Here is a 24,868-nt window from a genome sequence, read left to right on the forward strand (position 1 = left end):
AAGCTTTTCTAACACAGTATGTAGATTGTCCAACCAGAGGAGGGGCAATATTAGATTTAGTACTGGGTAATGAACCAGGGCAAGTGATAGATTTGTTAGTGGGGGAGCATTTTGGAGATAGTGACCACAATTTTGTGACTTTCACTTTAGTAATGGAGAGGGATAGGTACGTGCAACAGGGCAAGGTTTACAATTGGGGGAAGGGTAAATACGATGTTGTCAGACAAGAATTGAAGTGCATAAGTTGGGAACATAGGCTGGCAGGGAAGGACACAAGTGAAATGTGGAACTTGTTCAAGGAACAGGTGCTACGTGTCCTTGATATGTATGTCCCTGTCAGGCAGGGAAGAGATGGTCGAGTGAGGGAACCATGGTTGACAAGAGAGGTTGAATGTCTTGTTAAGAGGAAAAAGGTGACTTATGTAAGGCTGAGGAAACAAGGTTCAGACAGGGCATTGGAGGGATACAAGATAGCCAGGAGGGAACTGAAGAAAGGGATTAGGAGAGCTAAGAGAGGGCATGAACAATCTTTGGCGGGTAGGATCAAGGAAAACCCCAAGGCCTTTTACACATATGTGAGAAATATGAGAATGACTAGAGCGAGGGTAGGTCCGATCAAGGACAGTAGCGGGAGATTGTGTATTGAGTCTGAAGAGATAGGAGAGGTCTTGAATGAGTACTTTTCTTCTGTATTTACAAATGAGAGGGGCGATATTGTTGGAGAGGACAGTGTGAAACAGATTGGTAAGCTCGAGGAAATACTTGTTAGGAAGGAAGATGTGTTGGGCATTTTGAAAAACTTGAGGATAGACAAGTCCCCCGGGCCTGACGGGATATATCCAAGGATTCTATGGGAAGCAAGAGATGAAATTGCAGAGCCGTTGGCAATTATCTTTTCGTCCTCACTGTCAACAGGGGTGGTACCAGGGGATTGGAGAGTGGCGAATGTCGTGCCCCTGTTCAAAAAAGGAACTAGGGATAACCCTGGGAATTACAGGCCAGTTAGTCTTACTTCGGTGGTAGGCAAAGTAATGGAAAGGGTACTGAAGGATAGGATTTCTGAGCATCTGGAAAGACACTGCTTGATTAGGGATAGTCAGCACGGATTTGTGAGGGGTAGGTCTTGCCTTACAAATCTTATTGAATTCTTTGAGGAGGTGACCAAGCATGTGGATGAAGGTAAAGCAGTGGATGTAGTGTACATGGATTTTAGTAAGGCATTTGATAAAGTTCCCCATGGTAGGCTTCTGCACAAAGTAAGGAGGCATGGGATAGTGGGAAATTTGGCCAGTTGGATAACGAACTGGCTAACCGATAGAAGTCAGAGAGTGGTGGTGGATGGCAAATATTCAGCCTGGATCCCAGTTACCAGTAGTGTACCGCAGGAATCAGTTCTGGGTCCTCTGCTGTTTGTGATTTTCATTAATGACTTGGATGAGGGAGTTGAAGGGTGGGTCAGTAAATTTGCAGACAATACGAAGATTGGTGGAGTTGTGGATAGTAAGGAGGGCTGTTGTCGGCTGCAAAGAGACATAGATAGGATGCAGAGCTGGGCTGAGAAGTGGCAGATGGAGTTTAACCCTGAAAAGTGTGAGGTTGTCCATTTTGGAAGGACAAATATGAATGCGGAATACAGGGTTAACGGTAGAGTTCTTGGCATTGTGGAGGAGCAGAGAGACCTTGGGGTCTATGTTCATACATCTTTGAAAGTTGCCACTCAAGTGGATAGAGCTGTGAAGAAGGCCTATGGTGTGCTCGCGTTCATTAACAGAGGGATTGAATTTAAGAGCCGTGAGGTGATGATGCAGCTGTACAAAACTTTGGTAAGGCCACATTTGGAGTACTGTGTACAGTTCTGGTCGCCTCATTTTAGGAAGGATGTGGCAGCTCTGGAAAAGGTGCAAAGAAGATTTACCAGGATGTTGCCTGGAATGGAGAGTAGGTCTTACGAGGAAAGGTTGAGGGTGCTAGGCCTTTTCTCATTAGAGCGGAGAAGGATGAGGGGCGACTTGATAGAGGTTTATAAGATGATCAGGGGAATAGATAGAGTAGACAGTCAGAGACTTTTTCCCCAGGTGGAACACACCATTACAAGGGGACATAAATTTAAGGTGAAAGGTGGAAGATATAGGAGGGATATCAGAGGTAGGTTCTTTATCCAGAGAGTAGTGGGGGCATGGAATGCACTGCCTATGGAAGTAGTTGAGTCGGAAACATTAGGGACCTTCAAGCAGCTGTTGGATAGGTACATGGATTACGGGAAAATGATATAGTGTAGATTTATTTGTTCTTAAGGGCAGCACGGTAGCATTGTGGATAGCACAATTGCTTCACAGATCCATGGTCCCAGGTTCGATTCCGGCTTGGGTCATTGTCTGTGCGGAGTCTGCACGTCCTCCCCGTGTCTGCGTGGGTTTCCTCCGGGTGCTCCGGTTTCCTCCCACAGTCCAAAGATGTGCGGGTTAGGTGAATTGGCCAATGATAAATTGCCCTTAATGTCCAAATTGCCCTTGGTGTTGGGTGGAGGTGTTGAGTTTGGGTAGGGTGCTCTTTCCAAGAGCTGGTGCAGACTCAAAGGGCCGAATGGCCTCCTTCTGCACTGTAAATTCAATGATAATCTATGATTAATCTAGGACAAAGGTTCGGCACAACATCGTGGGCCGAAGGGCCTGTTCTGTGCTGTATTTTCTATGTTCTATGTTCTATGTTCTATGAAACAAACATAGCAGTTCATTGATCACAGGCAGCATAGTTTTGGACAACCTACAATTTGGGAGTAGAACTCAGCAGGAACATGGGAGGTAATAAAAACGTAGGTAAAGGGCAGCAGTGTGGCACAGTGGTTAGCACTGCTGCCTCATGGCACTGAGGACCCAGGCTCGATCCCGGCCCCGGGTCACTGTCCGTGTGAAGTATGCATATTCTCCAGTGTATGTGTGGGTCTCACCCCAACAACCCAAAGATGTGCAGGGTAGGTGGAATGGCCAAGCTAAATTGCCCCTTAATAATGAAAACATGGAAAATGTTTCAGCAACAGCAATGATAAGGTGAAGTTGGATGCTAGTCTTGTAGCAAAGGTGATAATTGGTGGTATTAAGTGGTGGTAAAGATGTTGGGCCTGAGCAGGTCACAGTTTTCACACCATCAGGTTGAGTGTCTGGGAGCCGTCGAAAGAATGGAAGGAGTCAGGTGCCTCTGAAACCCAGTTATGAAAGCACATACTCAAACAGCCAACACACAATGTCCGTCACAATTAGGTTGCAGAAACAAACTGGGTCCCTGGCGCTGTGAGGCGACAGTGCTAACCAGAGTCTATTTATAATATATAATATATATTAATGATTTGGATGTCGGGATTTCAGGTACTGTAGCCAAATTTGCAGAGGACACTAAAATAGGTGGGATATTAAGTTGTAATGAGGAAATAAGAAATTTACAAATAGATAGGCGAGCCAACATTTTTCAGATGCAGTTTAACGTGGATAAGTGCGAGGTTATCCATTTTGGTTGGAAAAATGAAGACACAATGTATTATATGATAGGAAATTAACTTTAGAATGCTTCGGCGCATAAGGGTCTGGGTGTCCTTGTGCCTCGCAGAAATCTAGAATACAGTTACAGCAGATAATATGAAATGAAATGAAATGAAAATCGCTTTTGGCCTTTATTGCTAAAGGAATAGAGTATAAAAGTAGGGAGGTGTTGCTGCAACTGTATAAGGAATTGGTGAGACCACACCTGGAGTACGGTGTACAGTTTTGGTCCCCTTACTAAAGGGATGCAGTGGGATTGGAGGCAGTTCAAAGGAGATTCACTAGATTGATTCCAGAGATGAGGGGTTTGTCTACTGAAGAGAAATTGAGCAGTTTAGGCCAATACTCTCGCGTTTAGAAGAATGAGGGTATACATGATGGTATTGACAAAGTAGACATAGAGCAGATGTTTCCTCTTGTGGGACAATCTGGAACGAGGGGTCACAAGTTAAGATAAGGGGTAGCTGATTTAAAACAGACACGAGGAGAAATTACTTCTCTCAAAGGATCATGAATCTGTGGAATTCACTATCCCAGAGTGCAGTGGATGCTGGGACTTGAGTAAATTTGAGGACGAGGTAGACAAATGTTTAATTAATAATGGGTTGAAGGGTTATGGAGAACAGGCAGGAAAGTGGATATCAGCCGTGATCGTATTGAATGGCGGAGCAGGCTCGAGAGTCGGAATTCCCATCCTGCTCCTGGTTCTTCTGTTGTGTGCCACCGTGCCGCCAATATAGGTGTTATGTTGCTAATTACCACAAAGCAATTTCATCATAGGAACAAGCTATTTGGCCCACCAGCCAGCATTCATGCTCCCCAAAAGATTTTTCCTGCACCTCTTCATCTAGTCCCATCGACATCTTCTTCTATAAAAAAAGCTAAATATTACAGATGGAGATGAGATAAAACAAAAAGTCCTGGAAAATTCAGGAGGCCTGGCAGGATCAATGGAGAGACAAACAGAGTTAATATTGGAGTCCAATGTGACTCTGCTTCAGAACCCAAAGAAGTAGTTCTGAAGTAGAATAATGTTGGAATGAAAAAGTTTTTAATCTTGCCACAGATACTTCCAGAGTGCACAGAGGGAAAAGCAGGTTACAATTGGATTCAGAGCAGCGTATTTCATTAATTATATAATCACCATAATAAGACTTTGGCCTGTACACTGTTTTCTGGAAATGAGTAGGCTGGAACAGTGCTGTGACCTCCAGTAATCTCACACCTTTATTATGATGTTTAACTTCAACTTGACGCTCTATCATCAGATCTTAAAATTAAAATTGTGATAATTTCAAATCTGGAACATAACTTGTACAACTGAATATTTAATTACTGAACTGCAAGGTTCGATACACAAGTGCAAATAGATGCAATAAAGTCATTCAGAGTTCTAATAATATCCTCAGTATTCATTAACTACAAATATAAAACAAGAAAGTCTGCATCACATGCATTCATGACTGGCTCACTCATGTAGGAGACTACAGTGAAAGAAAATGTTTACTAAAATCAATTAAGCATCCAACTTATACTCCAGTACAGTAAATCTAATACAAGGATTTCTTTTTTATTTAAAAACTCATCTGACCAGCTCCCAAAATACAGAAGAGTGTAACATGGTGGCAACATTCCCACAAACGTCAGAACATCATACTAAATTCAGTTTTCTTTGTTGATTCAGCAAGATTTTTTTTAATTCATCCATGAGATGTGAGCATTATCGACAGGAACAGCATTCATTGCCCTTCCCAGGATGGACTTGAGAAGGTGGCAGTGAGTCACATTCCTGAACTAGTGTAGGCCATGTGGCAAGGGTACTCCCAAAGAGCTGCGAGGTAGGATTTCGACCCAGCCAACAGTGAAAGAATGCAATATATTTCCAAGTCAAATGGTATGTGACATGGAGGGGAACCGGTCACTTTTTGCATGCAACTGTTCCCTTATCATTTTAGGCATTAAATGCTGTGAATTTGTGGGGCCTAAGACAAAGCCTTGGCATGTTTCATAGAATCTACAATGCAGAAGGAGGCCATTCGGCCCATCAAGTTTGCACCGGCTCTCGGAAAGAGCACCCTTCCCAACCGCACACCTCCACCCTATCCCCATAACCCAGTAACCCCACCCAACACAAAGGGCAATTTTGGACACTAAGGGCAATTTAGCATGGCCAATCCACCTAACCTGCACATCTTTGGACTGTGGGAGGAAACCGGAGCACCTGGAGGAAACCCACGCGCACACGGGGAATCTGCACAGACAGTGACCCAAGCCGGGAATCGAACCTGGGACCCTGGAGCTGTGAAGCAATTATGCTAATCACTATGCTACCGTGCTGCCCGTGTTGCTGCAGTGCATCTTACAGATGACACACACACTGCTGCCACAGTGTGTCTATGGTGGAATAAGGGAATGATTGATGTCACAAATAGGAAGTGAGCTGTATTTTCCTGGATGGTGTCAAGCTTCGAATGCTGTTGGAATTTGTACTTTTTAGCCAAGTGGAGAATATTCCATCATACTCTTGACTTGTGTTACAGATAGTGAAACAGCTTTAAGGAGTCAGGTGTGGAGACACTCATCTCAAAACACCCAGTTTCTGACCGTTCTTGTAACTGTCCCAGTTAGGTTTCTGGTCAACAAAATGTTGATGGAAGGGGATTTGGTCATGGAAATTTTGCTAAACATCGAGAAGAGTTGGTCATTGCCTATCACTTGTGTGGCATAAATGTTACTTGGCATTTATTAGCCCAAGCCTGAACGTTGTCCAGATCTTGCTACAAAGCAAGCATAGATTGCTCTATTGCAAGGTAAGGAAAAGTGCCCATTATGTTTTTGGATCTCTTAAAACCAGAGAATTTTTCCATTCGGGGAGTATGTCTGTACTGCCTGCTTGCTCAAACAATCCGAAATTAAATGTAAGTACACTGCTCTCTATCCATAACCATGTTTCTTCCACATCAAATATTTACCTAATTTATTTGCAAAAGATGATGTGGTTTTTGCCCTATGCCATGGCAAAATTGCAGGAATATTTCACAAGACGTTTTTTTCTCCAAACTTCATTCTCCATTTTTTCTGACAATGAACTGCAACAGTTCAAGAAGGCAGCTCTCCATCACCTTCGAGGGTAATCAGGCATGGGCAATAAATGCTGGTCTGGCCAGTGACACTCACATTCCATGAACGAATATTGAAAAAATTAATTGATGACCACTCAATCGCTATTACCTTAACCAGAGAAAAAAAGTCTTATTCACCATATTAAAATCCTGAATTATTTTTAGCCGCCTCTGGTCCAAAGAGAATGGTCCCAGTATCTCAAATCTCTTCTTACAAGTATATTTTCAGATCCCTGGAATCAACTTGGTGACTCACAGGTGTAGTGGTAATGTCACGGAACAGGAAATCCAGAAGCCCCATGCTATGCTCTATGGACACGGGTTCAAATCCCACCAGGGCAGCAGGTGGAATTAAAATTCAATTAATAAATCTGGAATCAAAACTGGTCTCAGCAGCGGTGGGTGACCCAGGAAACTATCATTGATTGTTGTAAAAAAAACCTCATCTGGCTCAATAATGTCCTTTAAGGAAGGAAACCCAACATCCTTGCCTTGTCTGGCCTGTAGGTGACACCAGACCCACAACAATGGGGTTGGCTTTTAACTGCCTATGTTAATTCTACTGGCCTCTTTTAATTGTTTAATCTACCTGTACTTGCACTTTTAAAATTAGATATTTTAACCCGTTTCTCTGTTTATCCATGCCCTGCAGCTTTGTTCTTTAATTTTACATTCTTGTTCCTTGCTTTTACCTCCACAGATACATTACATCTATATTAAATTGCACTTTCCATCCATTCCTCAACAAGCTTTCTTTCCAACCGCACTTAACATTTGTTAAACTTCCTACTTTCCGATCACCTGCAAATTACGAGATGACTTCCCTTGTGCCAAGTCCCAACCATCAATGTATACGAATTGCAAAATGGGCACAACAATAATTCCTGCAGTTCACTGCTACCAACCCGGCTCCAGTCCGAGAAACATTAATTTAGCCCACATTAGTTTCCTGTCTATTAAACAATCTTCTACGCATGCTGCTGCAACCCTTTTATACAACAAGCCTATATTTTTTTAAAGAGCTTCTTGAGACACCATTTCAAACAAACTCCAAATACACTAACACTACCGCCCTTTATCTAATCAATTATTTATTCAAGGAGTCCATTAACTTTGTTAAACATGACATCCTTTGAATAAATCGATGTTAGTTGTCCCTAAAAATGCATGGGTTCATTAAGTGCTCTTCAACTTCATCTAAAATGACAGAATCTTACCATTCGCCCACAACTATCATCAGATTAACTACCACAAAATACTACGGATGCGGGAAATCTAAAATCAGAAAATGCTGGAAATACTCAGGCCAGGCAGTATCTGTGTAGAGAATCAGAGTTAATGCTTCATGGGGATGAACTTTAGTGAGAACTGTTGAGTATTGCAGAGTTTTTTAATTTTTGATTAACTGTTCTCCAGTTTGTCTCTCTCTCTGCAGCACCAAAACTACTCTGACATCAAGTCCACTATCCCCATGTGCTTTCATATGCTCGATATCAGCTAATGTAGTAATAAGATTTGAAAAGAAACTTGTACCACTGTGCATCTTATGGGATGTCATCAGAGCTTTATGACTGCAAAAACAGTGCAACAATCAGGCAGCAACTTAAGCTAAAAATTAGGTGACAGGTTCATGAACAGATTACTTGAATCAAAGGCAAAGCAAATAATGGAGCATATCTATTCCTCATTAATATGAGAGTTAGTGGAGTGCCTCATAGTAACACAGATATATTTATTTCCCCGTGAAATCTTTCACCGTTCTCCAGAAGATTTCAGAAGAATTGGTAAATTGGGAGCATGCTACTTAAATGTCCCATTGGTACACTACTTTGTAAAACACTCAACCAGGAACAAAGGAAATAAATAAAAGCATATCTTAAAACTAAGAAAGCTTCCAGACAGATACATATATGCCAAGCCAAAATCCATTTCTCATCGGAAGGTGAATTCCTACAGCAAAAGAACTCTGCAGAGAACAAAGCCAGTCGTTGTCAATTAGTTCAATTGAGAGATACATCTAATGAAGTTCTGCAACCATGACATGGGCAGAATAGGCCTGGCTACTCAATGGAATACCAAGCAAAGGCTTTCATCTGTAATAGCTCATATGTTTTGAGCTGAATATCGACTGCAACAGTAACTAAATACTTATTATATATATATATATATATAGATAGACATTGAAGCCGAAGACTGATTGGAATTCTAACAAATTGCACAATTACCTAATATACAGGAGAAATAAAAATATCCTTCTCATATGTCCATTTCTACAATTTATCACAAAACAACAAAGTTGGTTTGCAATACTAACTAGTTTGCAATTTGGATTTAAAATACCTTTTCAGCAATAGATTTTATTTATCTATTTTTTATTTTAAAATTTCCAATTAAGGAGCCAGTCCAATCCACCAAACCTGCATATCTTTGGGTTGTGGGGGGTGAGACCGATGCAGACATGGGGAGAATGTGCAAACTCCACAAGGTCAGTGCCATGTGGCTGGGATCAAACCCGGCGCTGTGAGGCAGCAGTGCTAACCACTGTGCCGCCCGAGCAATAGATTTTATAATGCATCTTACTAATATGGTGACATATTATGTTAATCTGTGCCACGTTCAAATTTTTGGTTACAATTGAATTAGAATTCGGAAATAACTAACATGCAAATTTTATTTTTCCCCAGATATTTAAATGAAAGCTTTTGAAAAAAAAATTATTGACCACGTCTTCCAAACTTGCTTTCAGTTTTCGTTAATCAGCTACCGATTATTCTACCAAAAGTAAGCAGGAAGCAGGAAATTAAAAAGGATAAATGTTTCAGTGTACTATGACAGATCTCTTTGTGCTTGCAGCATCTTATATTAAATGGGGATTCTGGAGTATTAAATGTTTTCAGCCCTTGTCTTTAATCAGAGTCACACCTTAAAGCACAATTACTTCTCAGTAGACCCTGAAAACTTGCAGAAAATAGAGTTCATTTGAAATGGTGTCCTTCCTGGGAGCAAATACTGTACTGCATTACACCTGTCAAAACTAAACCCGTTCTGAAATCTAGCATTTCTGGTTCCCAAACAAACAGTCATATAGTAGTACAGGTTGAATATTGTTGAAAAGAGAAAGATGCTGCTGAAGCTAAATATCAAACAATCACAATTTATACAGGCGAAATTCATATATAGGGACCCGTCCTCTGCAAATAAAAGGAATATACACTTTTTTTTTTAAATACCCAGGAGCTTGGGAAGCTTGTAGCTTGCTCCCTATTGCTGTCTCAATGGCAATACCTCAGCCAGAGGAGACTTACCAACCAATCAACATATTTTGCCCCTGCAGTATAAAATGCTGTGACCATTTGAAATTCTTTTGATTGTCCTGATGCATGCAAGACCAGAAGCTTCGGCAACATGTCACTCTTTTCAGCAATATGTAATATGTCTAGTTTTGATAGTCAAAATAAGCAACATATTATAAATTGATTAAAGGGTCTCGGGAATTGCAACAATGAGAATTGTTTAATATGCCTATAGAAAAAATGTATTTTTTTTTTTAAAAAAACTTTCCCAAATGTCTGTTGATATTTTTCCTGGGGGGAGTTTCAGTAAATTCAATTGGGTTTAGGCAGAAAACATAGACCAAGGTTATTACTTTACAGAACTCTTCAGAGAATATCTTGCAATCTCAGAATATTTTGTAATCATTCTGCCCACTGTTCTCTACAAATCTGTCCCATTGGTTTACACCAACTGAATAAGCCAAATTCCTTTTTCTTTTAAAAAAAAAGGATTTCAAAGATTTTTAATCAACATTTTGGGGAATCGCCTTCCACCCATTTAAAATCAATGTTACTTGAGATAGTAATGTACCAGAGCAAAATAAGATTAAAAAGGGAACAAAAAGTTATTTAAATATAATTTACTTCTCACTTCAGGTCTTGGTGATTATTTACAAAAGGTGGCCACCACTCTTGTAGTTCAAATTTCTCTCTGCAGCCCCATTGCGTTTGAAATGGCATTGTGTGTTACTGCAGGACATTTACACTGTTCCAGTGAACAAAGCTTGAACATTTCACAATCCTTCTTTGTGATGAAGGCCAAGCTGTCAAACTAATAAGTCAGTAAATCATAACATAGGCACAGGAATCGTGAATGGCAGCGTCAAACATAACCAAAGGATCATGAACTGTTAAAACTATGTCCACTGGAACAGTACAAATGTTCTGCTGCAGTACAATACCTGTTTGAAACTCAAGTTGGGTCTGCAGAGAGCAATGTGGACTGTAGGAGTGGTCACCTTTTATAAATAACATTGAGAGTAATTTGAGATTATAAATTGAGCATCACAAAGGAACCATATTGTGCATGATATGAAAGTATTATTTTTAGGCATGATTTTTTACTTTCCATAACATGCCCCTCTATACACTAAATAAACCTAAGGATACCACTGACTAAAAAACAACCATCACTGGCATTAATCAAATGCAAAGATTGAAGCCTCTGTCCTCGCCACAAACCCCCCATCACTGAGCTACAATTTCTATCCCTCTATCTGAGAACTGTCTGAAGCCAAGCTGGACCGTTCACAACCTTGGTGTTGTATTTGACACCAAAATTAGCTTCTGGTCATAAATCCACTCCATCACAAAGTCTGCCTACTCCTACCACTGTAACCTTTGTCCTACTCCAACTCTTCCTCAGATTAGGATTTCAACAACACAAGAGTTTTGTCTTAATTACTTTGACTATTGCAATGCTCTCCTGGCCAGCCTTCCTTTTTTCATTCTACATAAACATGCATGTGTTAAAACTCTGCTGCCTTATCCACTTGTCTAATCACCCTTGTCCTGCCAACTTATATTGGAGTCTGATATTGCCTCACTTTCATCCTAATTTTCAATTTTCTCCATGAACTCAACCCTTTTCACCTCTGTAATGTATTCCAGAGTTAGATGCCCTCAAGGTCTCTGCACTCTCAAATTCCAACAGCTGTCAGAAACGATAATTCGGGACAAAGTTAACACTCGGAAAAATAAGGATTAGTTAAGGAAAGCCAGATTTGACAAGGGAAAATGTGTTTAACTAACTTGCTTGAGTTTTTTGCCGAGTTAACAAAGCAGAAGCAGGGTGATGAGGGCTGTGATTGATGTGGTGTACATGGGCTTCCAAATGACATTTGATAAAATATCACATAACTGGCTTGTCAAAAATGTTACAGCTCCTGGAGTAACAGGGACAAAGAACAAAGAACAAAGAAATGTACAGCACAGGAACAGGCCCTTCGGCCCTCCAAGCCCGCGCCGACCATACTGCCCGACTAAACTACAATCTTCTACACTTCCTGGGTCCGTATCCTTCTATTCCCATCCTATTCATATAGTTGAGACATATATAGGGACAGTTGAGGCATTGATACAAATCTGGCCAAGTGACAGGAAACAGCAATAGCAGTGAAGGGTCATTTTTCATACAGATGTAAGGTATGTAGTGGAGTTCATGGAAGTTGGTATTAAGACCTCTGCTTTGGGTAAAGGGCACAATTTCAAAATTTTGCCAATAACACAAACTTGAAAGTTTTATGAACTATGAGGAGGATAAGTGATAGGCTTCAAAACGAAATAACATGCTGGTGGAAAAGGAAAACAAATGGCAGATCAAATTTAATATAGAGAAGAAAGAAGTGATTCATTTTGGCAGGCAGGTACGTGCATAAATTATTGAAGGTTGCAGGGTCGGGTAGGAATTAAGTTCAAGGGTTTTATGAATAGAGCCAGAGTACAAAAGTAAGGAAGATATGATAAATCTGTATAAAACACTAGTTCAGCATCAGCTGAGTACAGTGTTCAATTCTTGGCACCGTACGCATGGAAGGATTTCACGCCCTAAAAGAGAGTGCAGACAAGATTCACAAGAACAGTTCTAGGGATTTGCCAATTCAGTTATAATAGATTGGAGAAGCCGGGGCGTCATGAAGGATCTGGACAGAGTAGATGGAGTGAAACTGTTTCCACTGGCAGAAGGATTTGGAAGTAGAGGATAGAGAAAATGTGATGGGGAATAAATGTAACGGGGACAGTTAAAGCTTTTTTCTTATAAACGCAGCAAGTGATTAGGATCTAGAATGCACTGCCCTTGAAGTGGACCTTCAAAAGAGTACGGTTAATATCTGAAACAAATTTGCAAAGTCATGGGTAAAAGGTGGGGAAGTGGGACTAGGCAAGTTACTGTTGCAGAGCACTAGCAAAATAAATCGTCTGAATGGCCTCCTTTCGTGCTGTGGCTATTCTATGATTCTACCTGGTGCATCACCAACTTCAATCACTTCACCATTGTCAACCATGCTTTCAGCCATCTTGTCCCTAAGCTCCGTCCCTAAACCTCTGGCTCCTCTATTAAGATGTTTCTTAAAACCTACTGCTTTGACCAAGCCTTGGTCACCTGTCCTGGTAGCTCATTTTGATGCTAAGAAATGCTTCGTTAGCACTCTTTGGACGTTTTGCTACAGCAAACACAAGTGAGGTTATTGTTGTTGATAAACAATTTCAAAACTTGATAATTTCATCTGCCACCTCCCTGTCAACTCCACCAAACTGTCAGTGTGCTTTTGAGGTTCTACACTGTCCTCCTCACAGTTTACACCACTTCAGGTTTTGTGTTATCCACACACTTAAACTGTTCCCTGCACATCAAGACCGTTAATATATATCAAGAAAAGCAAGGGTCCCAATACCAACGGAACATCTCCCTTCAAACCAAAAAATATCCATTGACTATTATTCAGCCAATCTTGTATCCCCATTACTATTGTTCCTTTTATTTCAAGAGCTATAACCTTTCTCACAAGCCTGTTTTGTGGCACAGTATCAAAAGCCTTCTGAAAGTTCATGTGCACCACACATCAACATCATTACCCTCATTGATCCTTCTGTTACCTCCTCAAAAAAACTCAAGCGAAAGTTAGTTCAACATGATTTCCTCTTTAAAAATCCATGCTGCTCTACCTAAATCAATTACATTTTTCCACGTGACTACTAATTCCATCCTGAACAATTGCTTCTGGAATCATACCCACCACTGATGTTAAACTGACAGACTTGTAATTGCTGGGGCTTTCCTTACAACCTTTTTTTGAACAAGGGCATAACATTTGCAATCTTCCAGTCCTCTGGCACCTTCCGAGTCTAGAAAAGACTGGAAGATTGGGACTTTCAAGATGGCTTCCGGTGGCGTAATGTAGGGGGAAGACATGCAAGTGGTAGTTCCTGCTACAGTACTGCACTTTTTGCCCTTTTCTCAGTTTCAGGGGGTATTTTCTTTTGAAAACCCACATAATTAATGTGATAAGGATCCTGTATGATTGAAACACCCAGAAAGGTCTGGGGAAAGGTGGACAGTAGACATTCGACAATGGAATCCGTTGACGGAATCGGAGGCCTCTCGTCGGTGGGGAAAATGGCAGAGGCAGCCGCTGGGGCTCCAGCAACTCCACTAACAGCAGAGGTGCTTTTGAATTCTTTGGCAAAGGAATTTGATAAACACTAACGGGCTGTGTTGGAGGTCCTCCGGAAATCAGTGGAGGCGGCTTTGGCCCCTATGCGCGCTGCTCTGGAAAAGTCCAATGAAACAGTGAAAGGCCATGGAGTCACAATAAAAGATACAGAAGTGGCGCTTTCAAGACAGTGATCAGATTGCATCACTGGAAGCGGAGATGCATTTGGTGGCCGAAGTGAATAAATTGTTGACGGCCAAGATAAATGATCTAAAGAGTCAGTCCAAGAGGTAAAACATTTGAATTGTGGGGCTGCCAGAGAGAATGGAAGACCCTACGCCCACGGAATACTTGCAGAGATGTTCGGCAAGATGGTTGGGGAGGGTGCATTCACATTCCCTCCAGAGTTGGACCAAGCTCACCGTATACTCACTGCAGAGACCTCGCCCCAAGGTTCCACTGCATGCGATAATTGTGAAATTCCATAGTTTCAAAGAGAAAGGGCGGGTTCTGAGATGGGTGAAGAAGCATTGAGACTTTAAATGGGAAGGCCACGCCATCAGGTTTTACCAAGATGTGGGAGCGGAGCTGGCGAAAAAGGGGGCTGCGTTCAACAAAGCCAAGGCCATCCTGTACAAAGCTGGTGTCTGGTTCGGTGTGGTGTACCCAGTGCAGCTTTCAGTACCCAGAGTGACTTTCGATGGAAAGGGTTATTTATTTGATGTGTCGGGAGAAGCGGACTCCTTTGTTAAGAAAATCAGGTTGGGGTTGTGTTTTTTCGGTGTTGAGGACTGGCATGTTCAATCATTGCATTATTGGGGTTCCATGTTTATTTCGGCATTTTCTTGATCTTGTTGGAGTTGAAATTTCAGTTTCGGATTAGGGTCGGAGTTTAATTTTAGGTGGGATTCTGTTAAGATTGTTGTGAAAATATATGGCTCTCTATCAGAGCACAATGGTTTAACGGATTTTAGTATTTTGTTGTTTGTAACCAGTTTTCTTAATGGTAGTTGGGAACCTCCCTGCTAACCTAAACATTAGCTTAATGGAAGGGTTGGCTGCAGCTCATTATATTAGTTTTATAGATAATGAGCTTACAGTTTTTGCTTTGTTTAGATTTGTTAATCGATTATAGTTATGTGCGTTTGCTTTGCCTTTATTTGCAAGCGTATTTGGATGTGGTCGTATTGGAGGCCTAGGTGGGGGTAGTTTGCTGACGGTGCCTGCAGATTTTTCTTTTTGGTCTTTCAATTTGGTTTGGTGGCCACTTTGGGTTGGCCTGGTTGCTATACCTTTTACGTATCTTTTGGGTAATCTCTCTTGGTGGAAATGGTCGACTCCAGATTCATTCTTTTGGTCACCTGAAACGGCAGGGAGTTGAATGGCCCAGTGAAAAGGTCGAGAGTATTTACTCACCTTAAGAGTTTAAATTCCAATGTGGTGTTTTTGCAACACTCTTTTTTAAAAAATTTAATTTGGAGTACCCAATTCATTTTTTTTACAACTAAGGGGCAATTTAGTGAAGCCAATCCACCTACCGTGCAAACCTCTGGGTAGCAGGGGGTGAGACCCACCCAGACACAGGGAGAATGTGCAAACTCACATGGACAGTGACTCGGGGCCAGGATTGAACCCAGGCCCTCGGCACCGTGAGGCAACAGTGCTAACCGCTGTGCTATCGTGCGGCCCTCTTCCAAGAGACTCATTTGCGGCTTAGGGACCAGCCAAGGCTGCGGAAGGGGTGGGTAGGGCAAGTCTTTAATTCGAACTTCGATGGTAGGGCCGGGGTGTGGCAATATTAATTAATAAAAGGGTTCCATATTCTGCCTCCCAAGATCTTGGCCGACCCCAATGACAGACATGTTATTGTCTGTGGCTATTTGGTGGGCTCCGGTGGTTCTGATTAATATCTATGCCCCAAACTGGGACAACACAAATTTTGTTAATAATCTGCTGGCCTCCCTCCTCGATTTAGATTAGCATCAGATAATTTTGGGTAGAGACCTAAACAGTGTTCTGAACCCTAGTCTGGATCACTCCCAAGACCAAATCTCTGATTCCATCAGGGGTGCTAAATCTTTGTCGTTTTTCATGGTGCTTTTTGCACCCGAGACAAAGAGTTTTCATTTTTCACGCATGTGCATCAGGCATACACGCGGATCAATTTTTTTGTGGTAGATAGGTCCCTCCTCCCTTCTGTGGTAGCTGCGGAGTACTCCGTGATTGTGATCTGGGACCATGTCACGCACTTTGTGGAGTCAGGTTCCTCCCAGCGTCCACCATGGGAGGTTGGACACAACATTATTAAGGGACAAGAAATGTTGTGATTGCATGGCCACTGCCTGTCCACTACCATTGGGGAATATATAATGTTTAATAAAACGGAGTCAATCTCACCTTCCACATTGTGGGAAGTCCTTAAGGTGGTAGAGAGAGAGAGAGAGAGAGAGAGAGAGAGAGAGAGAGAGAGAGAGAGAGAGAGAGAGAGAGAGAGAGAGAGAGAGAGGGGGGGGGGGGGGGGGGGGGGGGAGGGGGGGGATTATCTCCTATAATGCGCACATGGTGAAGACAGCAAGTGTGGAGCAGCAGAGGTTGGTGGGCTCCATCCTTGGTGGACCACCAGTACGCCCCTGCCCCAAACCCAGAGCTGTTGGTAAGTAGGAAAAAGTTGCAAACATAATTCGAATAATTGTCAACAGAGCAGCTGTGACACTCGAGGGGCATGCTTTATGAATATGGAGAGAAGGCCAGTCACCTTTTAGCTCACCAGCTAAATGGCAGGTGGCTTCCCAGGAGATCGTACAGGTATGCAAATGGAGCAGCAGCCTGGACTCTGCCCCTCATGTTAATACGGCTTTTGGATTGTTCTATCAGGGTCTCTATTGATCAGAGCCCCTAGCTGAAGGATCGGTCATGACTGACAGCTCATCCATCCCAGCAGTGGTGGTGGAGAGGAACAATGAGTTGGAATCCCTATTGGTCCCAAAGGAAATTTTGAAATGCATTGGGTTAGACTGGCCCAGATGGCCTCCCCATTGAATTTTATAAGAAGTTCATGGAACAGTTGGTGCCTTTAATTCTGGAGGTCGTTGCCATCGACCCTCACACAGGCCTCTACCACCTTGATTCACCTTTATTAAAGGTGTTGGCTTTGCAACTGGAGCTCCGACTCCCAGAGGTAATCTAGGAGGATAAGGATCAACAATTGTCAGCCAAGATACGTCACCTGCTAAACATTGTCTCTTTCCCCTCCTTGGTACCCAAACTGGAGGTGGTTATTTCCCTGGATGGCGAAAAGGCATTTGATAGAGTGGAGAGGAATACCTGTTTGAGATTCTTTGGAGGTTCGGATTTGACCACAAGTTTATTTCCTGGATTCAACCGATGTATAGTGTTCCCACTGCTAGTGTTGGTACAAATGCCCCGAATTCTGGTTACTTCCCGTTGAATAGGGGCACAAGACAGGGGTGTCCACGGTCTCTGCTCCGGTTTACTTTGGCAATAGAATCGTTCACTATAGCGCTGAGGTCCTCTACTAAATGGATTGGCAGAAATCAGGGAGTTCCCCTTTACACGGCTGACCGACTTCTCTTTATTACGGACCCAGTATCCTCTATGGGCAAGCAAATGAAGCTGCCCAGTATTTTTGGCTCCTTCTCTGGTTACAAGCTGAACTTGGGCAAGAGTGAATGTTTCCCGGGCAACCCCCCCCCCGGGAGGAGAGCCCACTACCTTTTCACCTGGACAAGGCTAGCTTTTGTTATCTGGGGGTCCGGGTGGCCCACAATTGGACCTCGTTTCATAAATTAAATTGCACTAACCTGGTTGATAGTGTCAGACTCGAAGTAGTGGGATAACCACTCGCTGTCCTTGGCGGGCAGGGTTCAGACTATTAAAATGAACATGCTCCCAAGATTTTTATTTCTTTTTCAATAATCCCTATTTTTCTCCCCAAGTGCTTTTTTGTCAAAGTCAACAAACTAATATCCTCCTTTATTTGGGTGGGTAAGACTCCCAAGGATCCGTGAGGTTTTGCTCTGAAGAGATAGACAATCAGAGGGCTTGGCTATACCCAATTTATTGTTTTACTATTGGGCAGCGAACACTCAGAAGATAGTTATGTTTCATATGAGGACAAATGGAATTGAGCTCCTGCACTGTTTATTGTTTTACTATTGGGCAGCGAACACTCAGAAGATAGTTATGTTTCATATGAGGACAAATGGAATTGAGCTCCTGCACTGTTTCTAGCCTTGGCACAATAGTTACTGCATCGTTCCATTCTCTCCGGTGAGATTTCCCCTGAATCCAGTGGTGGTGTCAACCCTGAGAATTTGGATGCAGTTCAGGCAGCATTTCAAGCTCTGTTCCCTGTCTTTGCTAGCCCCCATCTCACAATCACCTTTTTCTGCTAACAGGCTTTGTCTCTAATGTTTAAGTCAGGGGAGGGAAGGGTTTGGAGAGGTGTGGTGATCTGTTTGTGGAAGGGAGGTTTGCCAGTTTTTAGGAGTTGACGGAGTAAACCTGCCCAGTTCCAAGGTTTTCAGATTTGCGCTATTTTGCGCAAGGCTTTCCCCTACTTTCCCTTGGCACCACCCTCTTCCTGTTGATGAGGATTTTGTATTTGGCCTGGTCGGATTCTTTTTTGGGGGGCACGATTTCAAGCATATAAAACCATATCCTTTCAGCAGAGTTAGCTCCGTTGAGTGAGTCGAGTGTGAAGTGATCCCATTGTGGATGGTGAGGTACGGAATGAGACCCTTCACAGGTCAATCACACGTCTTCATGCGCTCAACGAAGTTTGATTCAATTCAAGGTGCTGCATAGGGTGCATCGGACTAAGGTGAGGATCAGCTCATTTTCCTCTGGAGTGGAGGACAAGTGAGAGTGAGCACTGCTCTCGGGGGCCGGCAAACCACACTCTAACGTTCTGGTCTTGCCCCACGTTGGTAAGCTTCCAGGCCCCTTTCTTCATATCAGAGGTACTCGGTGTTGGTTTGGATCCATGTCTGCTGGTGGACATATTTGGGGTATCAGTCTCGCTTCAGTCAGGGGTGCAGGCAGATGTTTTTGCCTTCACCTCAGACAGCCTGGAGAGTTCTGTTTGGGTGGAGGTATCCTACTCCGCCTGTGCTTCAGCTTGGTTGGGTGACCTCATGTCTTTTCGAAGTACAATGGCAGCCATTAATTTCCCTTTTTAAGGAGCTAGTCACCATCAGCTGTTAGGGGGTTTAGTCTTAATTTTTGGGGTCAAAGTTAATGCGTTTTTGCTTGTTTGTCCTTCTTCTATGATGTAATTGTGGTTAATTGTTTTGGATGATTTTGTTTAATATGAACATTTTTAATAAACTTTTTTTTTTTAAAAAGGAAAAAAGATGAAAAGATTATGGCCAGCCCCACTGAAATTTCCATTATCACTTTCTTCAATGTCATTTGGATGTACCTCATCCGGTCACAATGCCTTGCTAAATGAGTACCAAGAGTCTATCTCAATGTTTCCTCCTTTTCAATTCAAGGTCTTAGTTACTGGCAGAAAGAGCATGACCTCAAAAAATTACTTCAAAAATCTGCAACAACTGAACAAACCGCACTCCGTATCCACTTATCCTTGAAAATGTTTATACTCATCAGCTCAGGAATGCCTGCGCTGAGGAACGTTTCTTGTCTTGTGAGTGTCAGACATACTCAGATGTACAGCAAAGCTCCTTCTCTTAACCACACAGGTTTGACTGATTTAATGGGTCTTATTTTTTTAAATAATTAATGGTCGATAAAGAAGGATTGGATATTGCCCACATATATGGAATTTCAGAAGGCATGTAAACATGAACTGCCTACCCCAGAAGTTAAGGTGTACTGTATAACATCGACATGGACTTGCAGTGCATAACATGAAGAATGGCTACAGGGTAAAAGCAAAAAGGAGTGGCAGAATGTTTAATTCAGATTGACGGGATGTGAAGAATGGTGGGCCCAAGGGGTCAGTTTTGTTTTCTATCGATATAAACATAGGCATAAAAGGAAACGGCATGAACTTAGATACTACCAAATTAGTAGGCATGGCAAAACAATACAGGAGATTGCAAACAGGTGTTGGATAATTCAATGTACAGAAGTGCAAGCTAGAAAATTTATTAGGGGGGGTGCAATCACAACAAAGTTTTTTTAAAAAATATAAATTTAGAGTACCCAATTCATTTTGTTTCCAATTAGGGGGCAATTTAGCGTGGCCAATCCACCTACCCTGCACATCTTTGGGTGTGGGGGCGAAACCCACACAGACACGGGGAGAATATGCAAACTCCATGCAGACAGCGACACGGGGCCGGGATCCGAACCTGGGACCTCGGCGCCGTGAGGCAGCAGGGCTAACCCACTGCGCCACCGCGTTGCCCCAATCGCAACAAAGTTAACGATGGTTCAAATTCCAAAGATGTGCATGTTAGGTGGATTGGCAATGCTAAATTGCCCCTTAGAGTCCAAAGATGTGCAGCTTAACTAGGGTTCGGGGGAGCGGACCGGCTTAGGATGCTTTGTCGGAGGGTCGGTACAGATTTGGTGTGCCAAATGGCTTCCTTCTGCACTTCTAGGGATCATGGGGAGCTGGCCCAAAAGCAGGATCATCACTAAAAGGAGGGCGAGAAATGTTACACAATATATTTTCGCAGAGGATAATGTAAAATGGAATAAGCTAGACATTTGTAAGCTATTACAAAAGGAATACAGGAAGAGATGGAGAAACAATTTGTGCCAAATTAATGATGGATTTCTACTTTATAACAAACACATACAGGACTCGTTGGGTCAGAACTCATTTCACAGTGCCCTTACGGCAATAGAAAACATAAGCAGTTTTGATCCACCTTTTACATTCTGGCATGTAGATGCATCCATTTGAACGTGCATTCCAGAGAGGACAGTTACTTTTAAACCATGCACATTATCAAATGAAATTAAGTATCAGGCCCAAAGATATTTTGGCATAAATTTAAATAGAAATTAAGTCTAATAGGTTACCATAATTTAGGCAGAGGGCTGGAAATTCATAGAGATTAAAAATATTGCAACCAAGTATCAAATATTTACAAAAAAGTTACAAGCATGAAATCAAAATCCGAGTCTTTCCCAAAAGGTACACAATTCCAACGAGAGTTTCCTCTTTAAACTACCACACAAGAATCAGAATCAAAATCCCAAACTCAATGGACTGCTGCATTCGTGGTACCAATGATAAAAATTAAATGTTTAGTGAGTATAGGTTGTACGGTCCACACTGCCCCAAGCACTAAAATTAACCATTAGAAAGTTTCAAAAATCTTCAGAACATTCCAGAAGCATGTTTGTGGCCACATTAGATATACAACACCGCCTCCCCCTGGCTTACGTTGCAAAGTCAGTGTTGGTGCAAAACACTGACAACTTCACAACAATGTTATAGCATAAATTTATTCTAAATTTGGTTGGTTATTTAAGGTGGGCAACGCCAGTACTGATGCGTAAATACTGCCCCGTTGTGAACAGGCCGCTGGGGATTATAGACCATACTTCCGTTTGAATGGATCTTACATTAATACTGGGCAATACTGGATAAATATGAATGATACCAAACATCAACCAATTGCTAACAAATGCTGTTTTTAAGTGTCAAGTAACATTTGCGCCACACAAGTGGCCATCCTTCCTTTTGGTAAGAGGAACATGAGAGGCACTATAAAATAAAAAGGACAATTCTAAAGAGGATGCAGGGTCAGAGGGGCCTGGGTGTATATGTGCATAAATCATTGGAGATGGCACAACAGGTTGAGTGCATGGTTAATAAAGCAAACGGTATCCTAGGCTTTAGTTATATGGGCCTAGTGTACAAGAGTAAGGAGGTTACTTGTACATACAGAACTTGTACAAGACACTCATTTGTCCACAGATAGAATAGTGTGTCCAGTTCTGGGTGTCGCATTTTAAGAAAGATGTGAAGGCTTTGGGGTGCAGATAAAAGTCACGAGAATGGTTCCATGGATGAGGAACTTCAATTATGAAGATTGTTGGAAAAGCTGGACTGTTTTCCTTGGAAAAAAAGTTGAGGAGATTTGATCAAGGTATTCTATGTGGGTGTATTCTCATGAGCAGTCTGGACAGAGTACAAGGGGAGAAACCATTCCCACTAATGAAGGATCGAAAATGAAAGGTCACAGATTTGAAGTAATTGGGCAAAAAAGCAAAAACCACACAAGGAAAAAAGCTGATCATGCAGAGAGCAATTAATGTCTGGACTGCACTGCCTGAGTGTGGGATGGAGGGAGATTCATTAAAACATTTAGAAGGAAATTGGGCTATTAAGGAAATGGAAGAATGTGCAGCAAGGGTTATGGGGAAAAGGTGGGCGAATAGCACTATGTGAACTACTCATTCGGGGTGCAGGTGTAGACTTGATGGGCCAAATGGCTTCCATCTGCACTGCAACAGTGGTGAGATTCATATTCAACAAGGGAGGATTTAACATCTCATGTTGACATTCAATGGCATTATCACCACTGATATCTCCACTATCAACACCCTGAGAGTTACCATTGACCAGAAACTGAACTGGTCCAGCCATATAAATACCGTGACTATAAGAACAAGTCAGAGTCTGGGAATTCTGCAGCAAGTAACTAACCTCTCCCAAATTCTGTCCACCATTTGCCAGGCACAAGTCAGGAGTGTGACGGAATACTCTCCACTTGCCTCAATGAGTGCAGCTCCAACAACATTCAGGAAGTTCGTCACTATCCAGAATAAAGTAGTCTTCTTGATTGGCACCCCATCCATCACCTCCAAAACACAACCGATGCACGGCAGCAGCAGTGTACACCATCAACAAAATGCACTGCAGCAACCCATGAAGACTCCTTTGACAGCAACCTTCCAACCCTGCAACCTCTGCCGCCTAAAAGGAGAAGTGCAACAGATACATAGGGACAGTATCATCACCTGCAAGTTGCACTCCAAGCTACACACCACCCGGACTTGAAACTACATCACCATTCCTTCACTGTTGCTGGATCAAATTCCTGGAACTTCTCCCGAACAGCAGTGTTGGCATAACTACACCACAGGGACTACAGCAGCTCAAGAGGTACCTCACCATCACCTCAAGGGCAATTACGGTTCAGCCAGCAACATCCACATGGCATGAAAGAACTTTTAAAATGCTATTCAATAGCGAATTAGTCAATCACAATGACCTGCATAAGATTTTGCAATCATACTGCAGCAGTCACAGATTCAAAATCATTGGCAAAAGATCTGAAGGAAAAATGAGAAGAAAACATTTCAATCAGATGCCGCACATGGCACACTACCTGAAAGGTATAGACCTGAAGCAGATCCCATAAATAATTTTAAAAGGGAGTTGGGCGCGAACTTGGATGCTGAGAAACTTACAGGTTACAGAGAAAAAGAAAAGGAAACGAGTGGGACTGTGCTGCAAGTTATAAGTCTATAATGACAAGCAAGGCATGAACAGAAGTGGTGACTGGAGAGGCATCACAGTGCTAAAGGAATTCACTGCAGAAACTGAAAAATTGTGCCCATTATGAAACACTGCCATTTGTAAGAACTGGACTGACAATTTAATTTATTACAGCAACATTGTAAGTTTATAATAAATCCTTCACTGGTAATTTATCAAGTCAGTTGCGATACACTTTACGATACTTTGTATTAGTTCACTGCAAAGACAGAAATACCAATTTGGTATCAGTGAAAGAAAAAGGCTAATACAACACTTGAGTGTACTGGGTGTACATTTGTTCTGAAACAATTGCCAAAACAGGTTAATGTTACTTTTCTCGGTTCCCACAACACGGACCCCGAGAGCGAGGCAAATGGACAAGTGAATGCAAGACGGCGAAGATTTAAAGCGAACTGAACAAGTGAAAGGACACAAAAAAAAAATCTCAAGTTTGAAGCTGAGCCGAGCGGCCTACAGCCAACTTCACAACAGCGCAGCCTGCGCTCTATCGCGGGGAGGGGGAGCCCCAGCAAAACACTGCCCAGCCCCCGCGGGAGGCTTGTACTCACCATGGCCGGACTGAGGCCACCCGCCTCCTCCCTCCGAGGGCGCACAGAATAACCGGGGGTGAGGGATAGGAGGGAGGGGACGAAGGGCCTGAACAGGCGGAGCCCCGGCCGCCGGCTAGCTCTCAGCAGCCGGGCAGAAAGACGAGGGAAGGCAGCAGCGGTGCGGACCGGCCTCTCAGCATCTCTCACTCCGCGGCCGCCGTGGCCCGGCCCAGCATCTTCGGCCTGGGCGCCGCGGCTAAAATCGCGCGATTGCTCTCCTCGGGGCCGCCCGCCCGCTCTCTGTCTGTCTGTCCGCCTCCTCCCCAGGGCCTCGGGCACTCCCTGGCCAGGCCGGTTCCTGCTGCTGCTCTTCCGCCGGGTCCTGCCGCCCGCCCTATCCCAATCTCACCTCCCAGCACAGCCACACAGAGCTGACTCAACCCGGCGACGGCAGCCCGCCCAGGCCCCGGCCCCTCCCCCCGCGCAGGGACAGAAAGAAAAAGCGATCAACAAAGTCGAAACCTGGCTGCTGAGTGTCAGAGTGACCAGTGGCCGCCAGGCGACCAGCCAGCAAGAGAGTTGGAGTGTGAGGCAATCTTGATTTTTAAAATCCAATCAGCGCTGTTGGACTCACCGCCACCCGTTCTAATCTTATTTATTTATTGCGGAACATTTCGATCCTGTTC

The 24,868-nt window shown here is 43.0% G+C and overlaps 1 protein-coding gene across 2 annotated transcripts in view; it reads right to left on the reverse strand.

Annotated features, from left to right (window-relative positions):
• The window catches only part of tmem248 (transmembrane protein 248), a 64,887-nt gene extending 40,313 nt beyond the window's left edge, over positions 1-24,574 (reverse strand). Inside the window, exon 1 of one of the 2 annotated variants that reach the window (XM_072469501.1) lies at positions 24,201-24,574. In XM_072469501.1, coding sequence (XP_072325602.1) covers positions 24,201-24,203 — 3 coding nt within the window. In that variant the 5' untranslated portion in view covers positions 24,204-24,574. The remainder of the gene's footprint in view (positions 1-24,200) is intronic. The other variant, XM_072469502.1, reaches the window with a different exon arrangement.
• Positions 24,575-24,868: the final 294 nt, after the last annotated feature.

Source organism: Scyliorhinus torazame, chromosome 12 (assembly GCF_047496885.1).
Source record: "Scyliorhinus torazame isolate Kashiwa2021f chromosome 12, sScyTor2.1, whole genome shotgun sequence".
NCBI lineage: Eukaryota > Metazoa > Chordata > Chondrichthyes > Carcharhiniformes > Scyliorhinidae > Scyliorhinus > Scyliorhinus torazame.